Source organism: Chiroxiphia lanceolata, chromosome 1 (assembly GCF_009829145.1).
Source record: "Chiroxiphia lanceolata isolate bChiLan1 chromosome 1, bChiLan1.pri, whole genome shotgun sequence".
NCBI classification, from domain to species: Eukaryota; Metazoa; Chordata; class Aves; order Passeriformes; family Pipridae; genus Chiroxiphia; species Chiroxiphia lanceolata.
Window position 1 is genome coordinate 145,992,215 of NC_045637.1, and position 11,823 is coordinate 146,004,037.

General features: G+C 38.1%; 1 protein-coding gene across 1 annotated transcript in view; it reads left to right on the forward strand.

Annotated features, from left to right (window-relative positions):
- Positions 1-9,303, forward strand: part of VIPR2 (vasoactive intestinal peptide receptor 2) — a 51,015-nt gene extending 41,712 nt beyond the window's left edge. Inside the window, exons 10-13 of the mRNA XM_032705509.1 lie at positions 464-555; positions 3,372-3,501; positions 3,588-3,629; positions 5,235-9,303. Of these exons, the coding sequence (XP_032561400.1) occupies positions 464-555; positions 3,372-3,501; positions 3,588-3,629; positions 5,235-5,408 (438 nt within the window). The 3' untranslated portion in view covers positions 5,409-9,303. The remainder of the gene's footprint in view (positions 1-463; positions 556-3,371; positions 3,502-3,587; positions 3,630-5,234) is intronic.
- Positions 9,304-11,823: the final 2,520 nt, after the last annotated feature.

Consider the following 11,823-nt stretch of genomic DNA (forward strand, 5'->3'; position numbering starts at 1 on the left):
ATAGATCAGCTGTCGAACAATCTTCTCCTAGTTCAGACAGAAAATACTGAAAGTCAAGGTGAGGAGCAGGAGAGATTCCAAACGCTCTCTGGGGTCCCGGTTGTGAATTCACGTGACAATTTAGGACAGTGCTTGACTGCAGCAAATCACATTCAGTGTCCCATCCTGCTAAGAAACTTGTCTTCATCTACACTTTTGAAAGGAGGGTATTTCTGACAACTGGGGCTTTCAGAGACTTTTGGCAGCCAGACCAGAACTGGTGGGCATGCAGATGTGCTCTGACATGACAAACCTAGTGCGGCCCAAAACAGACAATACGTTTGACAATACAGAGCTTGATGTGTTCTGGTGGGAGTTCCACAGCTTACTGCTGTGCTGACTTGTCTGACTTGATAAACATTTTTTTGTGCTGCATATTGAGTGGAAAAGTCAGAAATAGCCATTATATTTGTTTTCTTTGCAGGTGAATTTTATACTTTTCATTAGTATTATAAGAATATTACTGCAGAAGTTAAGATCTCCAGATGTTGGAGGAAATGACCAATCACAGTACAAGTGAGTCATATTTTTAGATATTATAAACAGAACCCAAATGATCTCTATAAGGTTTCATCTGCTGAAATATTCTAACAATTGCTGTGATACTGTAATTACATTTAATTCAGAACTACTTTTAGATACGGTTTAAGAAAGGATATCACTGTGTTGAAATATAGTATTTGTCAAACAATAAACTGAATAAAAAAATTCGCTTTCATAAAGACCAACAAGCTTGATTTTGAGTTTAATCCATGAATGAATAGGTTGATAAAATATATGGAATGTATGATCTTTCTTTTGATGTATAAATATTTCATTTTGAAATAACAAAAGTTTCAATTTTGAAACATTTTCCTTCAACCTCCTTAAATTTTTTTTTAATTTTTCATTTTTAAAATACTTTTTTGTAATATTTACGTATATTTTAAAAGCTGAAAAGAAGTTACATTGTTCCCAGAAAGTTAGAAGTTAAGTATAAGGTTTGATTTAAAATACCAGCTTTATTTTCTATAGGAAAACAGTTGTGTCTGATTTAGATCAACTTCCTTTGTGTTTAGACTTTCTTCTTTTGTGTTTTGGTTTGAACATCAAATGCTAATGTCTCTTCTTTCCACAGCTTTAAAATCAGGGAATGCTGGCAGCAATTCAAATACATTGCTAAAATTGATTTTGGATTTTATTATATTGCTGTATCAGTTATTGTTGTTTATTATAATATCTGCTGGATACCGTAATCCACAATCAAGTGTCTGTGGTATTAGGTCTTATTTTAAAGTCCAGATATAGAAATTGAGTTTGAGACTTCAGGGTGTCAATATGATAGTTCAGTGACAAAACCTAACATGAATACTGAAAATTCAAAACCATGAAAGTGGCCTTTGAAAATGTGTTCCTGGATAACACCTTTTCTTTATTTAAAAAATACAGAATTCCTGTCCTAAAAGCTGATAAAGCATAGTGTGCTGAAGTAAAGAATAATTTTAAAGCCAAGAGAAGTAGAACCTTATGTCTTTTGTAAAGATTGTGGCACATTTTATGCAAAAAATGAATATCTGATGGGCCACAGAAAAATCAACGTGACTAGACTGACTTTCAGTTCCATAATTTTCCATAGTTTTCTATAGCATTTTATAATATGAAATGTTCTCACTAATAACAACCTTGTCCTTTATTATTCAGTCCTGTGAATTCGTTGCTGTTAGCATTTGATTGCTTTTTTCTAAAATGCAGAGAAGAATAAGGCTATTTTTTCTGTTCCTTTCCTTCACTAAAATGTAAGTGCAGTACAGAGAAAGAAACGTCAGTTAGACAAAAATCATCACAACAACAATGGAGTGAAATATGGATCTAAAATGTATAACACTCATTCAAGTCACCATTTTTCTTCCCTTCTTCTGAACCTACTTGTTCATGGTTCCATCCTTTTTGTTACTCACTTTACTTTTGCAGTGGATAAGGTTAAGTTCAAATAAAATCGGTTTTCCATTTCACTTGGGAAACCAGGAAATTTGCTGCCAGTGTCATTTCCTCCAGCTGTAAATTAATTTCTTCTGCTGAGGAAATCCTATTTGTCCCACTTACTGGTAGCATCTTTAGATGTGAGGGTTTTACTATTCTTGAGAAACTTTGCTGTCAGAACTGATTATTTGCACATAAACAGATGCAGCCTCTGGGACATTATGAACAAAGGAAGGCTATGAAGACTGACACAGAAAAAATAAAACTGCTTGAAATACCTTGAATTTTCTGTTAAAATACGTGAATTCACAACAGCAGCATTTCAATGTTGAATCAAGTTATATTAATCAAGACAGTGATGAATTATAGAACTCAACATTGCAACTTCTTGAATTTTATCTGATACCAGACATCCATAATTGTACATGACTGGCCCTGTATAATATATAAAACTGACGTTATTAGAGTGAAGTAAGTGACAGACAAGATATAATTAGCAATTCATCATTTCAGTGGTTTCACAGGCAGTTTGTCAGAGCTGCTCCACTTAGTAGTTTAAAGTTCTCCTTCCTTAACTTCCATAGTGTCTTCTGCTAAAATGTGTTACGTAATTGACAACATTGAAAATTAGTTAATGGTGTATGCTGAAAACCATCAGTAAATCTATGAAATTTTAGTACTTGGGGATAAATCTGAAGTTGCTCGTGAAAATCTCACAGCTGAGATTATTCTGGATTACATCTCCTAGGTATTATTTGCATGCTGTGTATGTGCAATGTACAAACTTACCATGAAGCTGCAGATTTAAAAAAAATTAACAGCAACTAACTTCAAAAGAGAGATATCACCTTCCATACATGAGGATCTGTCAGTATGACTTTGCAGGAAGGCATCATTCCTTTCAGCTCTGAACTTTTCACGCCGAGTAAAAAATATCTCAAGAGGTTTGATATCAGCTCATAACACTTTGTTGAACGGGGTCCTGTGGAATAATGCAGTAAATCCCACACCCAAAACCTGTGCCATGGAACCAGGCTGGGAGGTGGCTGTCGGTCAAACGACCACAGCAGAGGAGGGGTCTGGAAAAGGGACTATGGTTTAGAGAGGCCCTGCAGCCTTTCAGCAGCTTTTGGAAGAGTGCAAGGTCAGCAAGATCAAGTATATTATGGAATTTGGCATGTCAGTTTGGGAGGTGACTGTGGGACTAATCTCATAGCATGCCTGAAAGGACAACAATTTGTAATAAACTACTCTTACTGTTTATAAATCTGAAGTCTTAAGAGATGTATGTAAACTGCATTGCATCATATTCTTATCCCAGTAAAACAAGAGCTTACCATTAAATTTCAACTTTTTCTCTTTTATTTGCCCAGGAGACTTGCAAAATCCACATTGTTGCTTATTCCGTTATTTGGAGTTCACTACACAGTGTTTGCTCTATTTCCTGACCGCAGTTCCAATAATTATAAAATAATCTTTGAGTTGTGTTTGGGATCTTTTCAGGTAAATTTTACAGTTTTTATTCAAAAGAAGTTTTATTGCCCTAGGTTTGTGCTGCCTACTAACTAAGAAATATTGTCTCTTTCCAGGGATTGATTGTTGCAGTCCTGTATTGTTTTTTGAACAGTGAAGTAAGTCTCACCTTTCCTACTGAGAATGTTAAATGTTGTTTTCAGCAAATGTATAAGTGCCTCTATAATTCCACTCTGATACATAGAGCTGGTTTAGATGTTTGCATTCCTATTTATGGAATCTATATGTGACAGTTTCTATGCAACAGGAGAAATCAGTGTAGTTGGGTAAAGAGTTTTAAGAGCTATTTAAAATCTAATTCCTTGCAAACTGAGGTCTTGGTGTTGTCTGTTATTTAACATGATCTAATCTAGCTCTGTTAGGAGCAATGTGGACTGTGCAAGTGAGGTGCAACAAGTGTAGAAATTTACCCAAGACTTGAAACACCATTTAGTAAGTATTTAGGGGTAATCTCCTGACAGTATCTAACCCCCAAAACAGTAGCAGATTTTTCAGAAGTGCTAAGCATGTGGCAGCTCTCCTAATCTCAACAGAGAAAGATGAAAGGATTTCCTTTTGATGTCAGCCACCATGCAGTACCTGACAGGAGGAATCTGTCTGAAGAAGACACCTGCCTGCACAGGGAATTGTCATTCAGCTCTCCTCAGTGCTATTCTAATCTTTCATATTCATGAGATGCCTGATTTTTGGGCTAATCATTTGATTCTATGCTTTAAGTACATGTGATTAATAGCTAGATACCAAAAGCTAATGTTGCAGCACAAGTGATACAAAACTGATTTTGAAAGTGGCCTTGGGGCATCTGCTCACAGTGTAGACATAGTCTTTGCTTCAGTTCTGTAATCTTTGTAAAAAGTGATTTTATACTCTAGAGGGAAGGGATGCCATCCAGAGGGACCATGACAGGCATGTGGAATGGGCCCATGGGAACCTCATGAAGTTCTCATCCATCGCAGGGATAAGTGCAAGGCCCTGCACCTGGGTCAGTGCAGTCCTGACTGGTGGATGAAGGGATTGAGAGCAGTCTGAATTTGGGGATACTTGGGGGTGAAAACTGGGACATGAGCTGGCAATGTGCACTTGCAGCCCGGAAAACCAATTATATTCTGCATCAAAAGAGGCATGGCCAGCAGTTTGGGAGAGGTGATTTACAAAGAAGACATGGACCTGCTGGAGTGAGTCCAGAGGAGGGCCACAAAAATCTTCAGTAGGCTGGAATACCTCTCCTATGAAGGCAGGCTGAGGGAGCAGGGATTGTTCAGCCTGGAGAAGAGAAGACTCTGGGGAGACTTTATAGGAGCCTTCCAGTACCTACAGGGGTTATTATAAGGAAGAGGGTGAAAGACTTTTTAGCAGGGTCTGTAGTGACAGGACAAGGGGTAACAATTTTAAACTGAAATGTAGTGGATTTAGATTGCATGTAGAGGAAGAAATCTTTTCTCTGAGGGTGGTGGAGACACTGGACCAGGGATGCCCTATCACTGGAAGTGTTCTAGGCCAGTTTGGATGGGGTTTGGAGTAATCTGGTCTAGTGAAAGGTTCCCCTGCCCATGGCAGGGTTTTGAAACGAGATGAACTTTAAGGTCCCTTCCAACCCAAACCATTCAATGATTCTACTCCCAGAGGTCCCCATTTGACTGCCAATACATGGGTTCCTGTATGAACATTTTCAGCTCACATTGTGCATTTTCTTTTTAACACAGGTGCAGGGGGAGCTGAAAAGAAAATGGCGCAGTTTGTGTTGGAAGCAGACAGCAGGAAGGGATTACAGACTCCACAGCTCTTCGATTTCTCGAAATGGATCAGAAAGTGTTTCTCAGCTCCACCGGAATTCAAGGGCTCACTCGTTTATGCAGACAGAGACCACCATGATATAAATGAGCTAGGTCCCCCAAAACGTGAAAAACTGTGGAATATATCATTCATTATGCAGCTTGATGTGATATTTTATAAAATGTACAGTTTAGTGCTTTGCTTTTCTACATGTTGGTATTTGGGAAATTGGTTTGTGCTGCCGACCTGTTAATAACAGAGAACCCTGCCCCATGGATGCATTCTATTTTGTTTAAATGGTGTTCATATTGATTCTGGTGTTCTCTTGCAGTTTACTAGCCATAAGAATTCAGCAGCTCATTTTCCATAATGATCCCTCTACCCTCCAGTGTGGCTCCAAGATTGATGCATGGTATCCTGCTCAATGCAGACTGCTTTGGCATATGTTGTTAGGGTTAAGATGGGAAGCAAGAAAATTTCTTACACTTTGTTTATACTTAAGGAAACATTTATTTCCTTAAGGATAAGGAAATTCTTTTCTGAGTATGGAAAATACAATAAAAATAAAGAAATCTAAGACTATAATTAACCACAGTGGGAGTTCAGAGTGCTAATCCAGGAAATCATGAACATTACTTATACAGAGAGTAAAAGGTTGGCTAATTGTATAAATTTCAAAGATTACTTTATACAGAATTTGATTCTAATCCTGTTGTTACTTTCAAAAGTGCCTAGTTTTAAGTTTAGGTGCAGAAAGTAGGGCTATATTTACAGTCCAACAGAAAAGACTACTATAAAAGTTTTGATTAAAACTTCAGCATCTTCCAATAGTGATGTTCCAATCACCAGTTCTCTTCTGTTTAAAGTGAGAGGTTTTTGTCAATCTTTCATTAAGCAATTTTCTAAAGAGGTGTTTTATTTGTCAAGCAGCCTCACATAGGAATAACAGCCTTGGATTAATTAACCATTTCAATTAACCGTTAAAAATACCATTTTTATGTAGTATTTTCCTTAAAATATATCTCTAGAACTACATACTTGGCAGCTAAAACAAGGAATATTGCAATGAAGTTACAACTCCCATTTAAGGAATAAAGTAAATTCTTTTAGTCTTATTTAATTCTGTATCTATCTGAGATGATTTAAAATTTAGTCCTGACAGTGATTCTAGAAAAAAAAAATTGAGCAGAATCCCTAAAAATTACCATAAAAGGCATAAAGAAGGAGTTCTTAACAATGCCAAGCCTCTCATGCAACCACATTTTTCAAAAAAAGAGATAGAACTCACAGAGTCTTACAAAAATACACAGAACATCTGCACTCTTTAAAAGAAATAATCCAAATGATGTTTACTTCCCATGTTACTTTTAACCATGTCCACTATTCATAATGTGTGGGAACAACAAATATTGGCATGAGTGCCTCCATAAAGGCAATTGCCCTTTTATTTCAGACAACAGATTGTATGAAGCTGGCAGAATTTAAGGTCTTGTCAGATAAAGGCAAGAACAGGATCAAGGGCATTTCTTGGCAGGCATACACGTACATTTTTGAAAATATTACCAATATTGGGAATATTGTTAGCAGCCGTCAAAGTGTCCCTACAAATCTGATTTAATCTAGCTATTTATCAGTCAAACACAATTTATTTTCGTGGGATTACTCCAGAGAGATACAAAGTTTTGTCAGACCAAAGATAGAAAAGGCGTCATGGTTCTCACGGGTTCTGAAGAACAGGTAATGTGGTAAATGTTACATGGCACCAGTCTTTACTCAGTAGGTATCATTTGAGTTAAACAATAACCACTTCATGAATTGCTACTTTGCCAAACTTGACTTTAAGGAAACTATTGATCACCTCCAGTCATTCAGGGTGTTTTCTGCTGTCAACTGGTGAAGTAGTTATGAGATTCTAGATGGAAGTGGGCTGCACAAAGGCAGCCCCATGGGGGTCTAAAGATACACCCCTACATATATATTTAAACTAAATATATTCCCAAAGGCTTTAGATTCAGAAACCATTACTAAACTTTAGTAATTTTCCTGGATCTCTGAACAACCTTCTCACAAACTCTTTATTGCAAATTATTAAGAGCCATTGGAGCTTTAGGGGTTGCTTTCATACCTAAATTAAACACATCTGTGCACTTTAGGCTTCTTTGTCTGAAGTGGCATTGTGACTGCTCAGTTCCCTGAGGTGTGATGTGCAGGATGTTCTTTTTTTCCCCAAATTTCAAGGGTAGAAAGGCACATGTGACAAGCATTAAAGCATGCTCACCTTTTTGCTCAAATGAGGTTATATGAGAGAATTAACACAGAGACAGAATGATGGTGCAGAAACAGGGGTTTCAAACAATCATTTCCATCAGTCTGTTCTGCATGATGCATCATCAATTATACATGTTTATAATACATTGTATCCTAGAGAAACCCATCTTTGTTCTAATTAGATGAGCATGGGGAAAACCTGCATTTTAATTATTTCTGGATTATAACACAGAAGAGCCTTAATAAGAAAACACATTTTAAGTTGCAACAAAACAGCATTGTGTCCTTTAACAGGTTGCAGATGCATTTGGACTTGATTCCACTTTTCAGGTAGGATGTAATGCCATATGAGACAAGTTGCACCAGTGGGAGAACAGAGATGGTATCACTAAGTTTGTAAAGGACTATGTGGATGTACAAAGAATGTCACACAGAGGAGAGAGGGGCTGCATACATTTTTCTTTCACACAGGGGAAAAGTACAGAACTTTGTAAAGCCTCATCCCTCTATTGATAATCTCAATACAGAAAGGATACTTTCTGAGAGACAGCTTAACTTCATAGTGCTTTGTGGAAGCATTATCATGGCAGTAAAGGTCCAGAGGGCACTGTGCTCACTTGCTTTAACTCCCCAAAAATTTCTGATTTCCAAACAATTTTATGCAAAATTACAGCATCAACCCTCTCATCACCTCTTTGACTTCCAGTTGCCTTTTCATGTACAGATACACATCATATTGAAATGTATGCAAAAGGTGCAGAACAGTTTGAGAAATCTGGAACTTGATTTCACTTGTATTTTACATCTTTACCACACCCAGAACAAGATAGCTTCTCACGGCTTTGTCTTTCACTGCATTTTGCACAGGAGTATGGAATTAAACATTTTTGCTCTGTGCTATGGTGACTCTTAAGAGTCAAAAGAACAATGCAAGGAAACATCATTTGGCCTTCTGTCATCCCCAAATCTAGATCTTGCTCATTCCCAGCAGCATGAGGGGAGGAAGTAGAGGCTGCAAACAAGCGTAACCTTTTTCTGCACATCCTTGTCATGTAGTTTTCCTTCCTTTCTTTATTCCTTTACTGCCTTTCTCCCTTTGGTTGCATCAGGGTCCAAGCTGAGTTGTAAAGTCTTCAGAGAAGGGAACCTGGTTCTTTTTATCCCCATTGAAAAGCCAGTAGCACACCTTGTAGTTACTGAACAAGAATGATAATACAGTTCACTCTCTGGTACTGTGGTTGGTTGTACTTTATCTTCCTTGGAGGCACCACTCATTATGTGTGATTTCTGTCAGCATTAACTGCTGCTGGTGCCTGAGGAGCACAGTAACAGTTTGCTTTCTAGTTACTAACCATTATTAAAATCTAAATATATAGCACACATTGAGTTAAATTTTCCTCTGCTGAGTCCATTTCAGCCAGGTGTTCCGTAAATGTGGGAGAAATTCATCTGACATGGTTTTGGTATCTAGAAGCTGGATATCTGCCTCTGAGTTAAAGATTCCTTTTAAGTGCCTTCCATAGTCATCTTAGGGAAATAGGCACTATTTAAAGATTATTCATTCCCTGTTCAACTGGGCATCTAAGGTGGGTAAGCTGCATGACCTTTTTTTCTGCATTCACTATAAAAGAAGCCCAGGACATCTGGCTAGTACTTAAATTAATCATTCTACGTCTAAAATGAGGCAAGATGAATCTCTCCAGAAGAGATCATTCAGTCATCTGGGTAATAGTGCCCAGATACTCCTTTTTAAGCCATTGACTTCGGTTGGCCAAAGTTATCCTCTGAGAAATGTGCAGTTTAATTCAAAATTTCAGGGAATGGAAGATCCCACCAGCAGTGCTGATTTTCATGAAATTTGAAGAATTTGACATGTGTTTAAGGAAGTGCTCTGTGCTGGAGTGCATGAGAGCCCAACAGACTGCCTCTGAAGGGCATGCTGATGGGTGCTGGGGGCAGCCAGCTGAAGAACTACCCAGTTTAAGCATACATTGGGACTGTACTGTAGCAGCAATAGCTAAATGGTGGCAAATACCATTACAAAAAGCTTTCTATGGAGGCAGCCTACCCCATTCAGAAGCACCTGCTTCATGTCTTGATTCAGCCCAGACAGCTTTCCTTTGTCTTTAACCTGATGAAAGGGAAAACAACAGACACAGATCCTCAGCAAACCAGAGACTGTCTGGGACAGATTTATGAAAGAAGGCATTGGCAGGTGCAAGTGTCACACACTCTGTGGGTAATGAATGAGATGAATCATCTGCATCATTTGCCTCCTATTTTTGTATGTTCTAAAAAACATCTTCTGTTGACTGTGAATTTACCCAGTTCAGCAAAGCAATCAGGGTAAAGTCCAAATTCACTATACACAGATTTTTTTCAGACATCCCTAATGAAAAAGCAAGGACTAAATTTGTCTGATAAAAAGGAAGAACCAGTAAGTAAGCCACAAAGAAATCTGCTATGTGTAAAAGGGTTATTGTCCAAGAAGTTACTGTCCATGCATGGTCATACAGGAAATACTTTTACTAACAAAGTACCTTCACGTTGCCATGAGTGCCTATATAAGCCATGGACTGTCAGTGCCACCCTGGCATGACCAAATAGCAGAAGTCAGTATGCAGTGCTATTCTACTGATGAAAAAAAAAAAAGGTGTTCTAACATGTATGTTATAAGAGTACACCAGGATAACATTTAAAAGGAGCATTCTGTAGTATGGTTGAATTCTGTAGTATATGTTGAATCTGGTTCTGCCCAGTGATAACATTATGTAGTTAAATCTAAGTCAGTAACATTTCCATTGTCAGCTCGAACAGTGACTGAAATGTCCCAACCCTCTCTATTTCCCAAAGTGCTGTAATAAGTTTATGATAACCTACAGCTTTTTTTTACATGGTACATTAGTATGAGTATTACTTTGGAATTCTCTTTTGTCATCTTTGTTGATACCTTTTTATCTGTCAAGTATAGTAAAGATTATGTACATGAATGTGATTATTTTTTACAAAATGTACAGACTATGATGTTGTATAGATTAATGTGTGTAAATAGATTTCGTACTGTAATTCACTATACTTTTCTTCTGGTTTTGCTTTTTTTTTTCTTTTCTGGTTTTGGTTTTTAATGTCACATACCTAACAGCCTTCTCTGAAATGTTATATATAAAGCTGTGAACAAATAAGTGTTTACATCTTTATGCTATTAGAGATAATAGTAGTTAATAACACCATAATGGACTGAAGAGGAATCAGAGAATAAAAATTTTAAAAGTTTTGCACAAAAATTCTATTATTTATGTTTAAAAAATATTCTGTACAAAGATGCAGTTTTCTTATTGATTCAGTGGGTCAGGGCCATACTGAAGTATGTGGGTAAGTTAATAATTCACTTTTTAATTCAGCAGCTCTAAGAAAAAGAAAGGGACTGTTAAAGAAAAACAGTCCCTCCAAGAGATACTCTACATATCTTCCAGCAACCTATATGTGCTTACAGGGGCACGAGAATGGCACACACACAGAGCAGACCCAGGTGTTGTGTATGTCAACACCTCTGTGCTCAGCAGCTATTTTTTTCTTACTATGGCTGGCTTGAAACTCGATTGCTCAGTTACCTCTCAGATGTGCAGGTATCTGTCCAAAGCACAGTATAATGGAGCTAGAACAAAGGAAACCTATGAAATGTCTTCTGTAGAGGCAACACCAAATATCACAATTTTCTCTCCTAAAAGTAATGGGAACGGGCACAGGGAAGATATTGGCAGTGGTGCATTGCTGGTGGGGTCAGAGAAAGGTCAGTACTTGTGGAGGAGAAGGTGGCATCTCATGAGGCAGTGCCCATCCTGGCAGCAACATCAGGGAGGGACAAAGGATGTTTTACCATTTCACGTGGACCAGAGAGTCTGTCCCTTTCTGTGTGTGTCTGTGTATCACAGAAGCTACACCACACAGAGGGCTCTTCTGACCCTTTTGGACCAGAGCTCTCATCCCCTCCCACCTTATGTGTGCACTTGTATGATCTGCATCAGTGTGGACCCTTCTGCAATCTAGAGCAGCATGTCTGCAAAGCACTTCAGTGTCCTCACCCACATGCATGTCCTCTGTTCCTCGTTGCTAAAGGCGCAGCCCCAGGTCACCTTGATGTCTGCAGGTGAGCTGCTCTACAGCTAATGAGTCTAATTGTGCAGGAGAGGCACAGTGCAGATGAGTAGGGGCATTGGCAATGGGACTGGCACCCATCAGTTCTGGCAACAA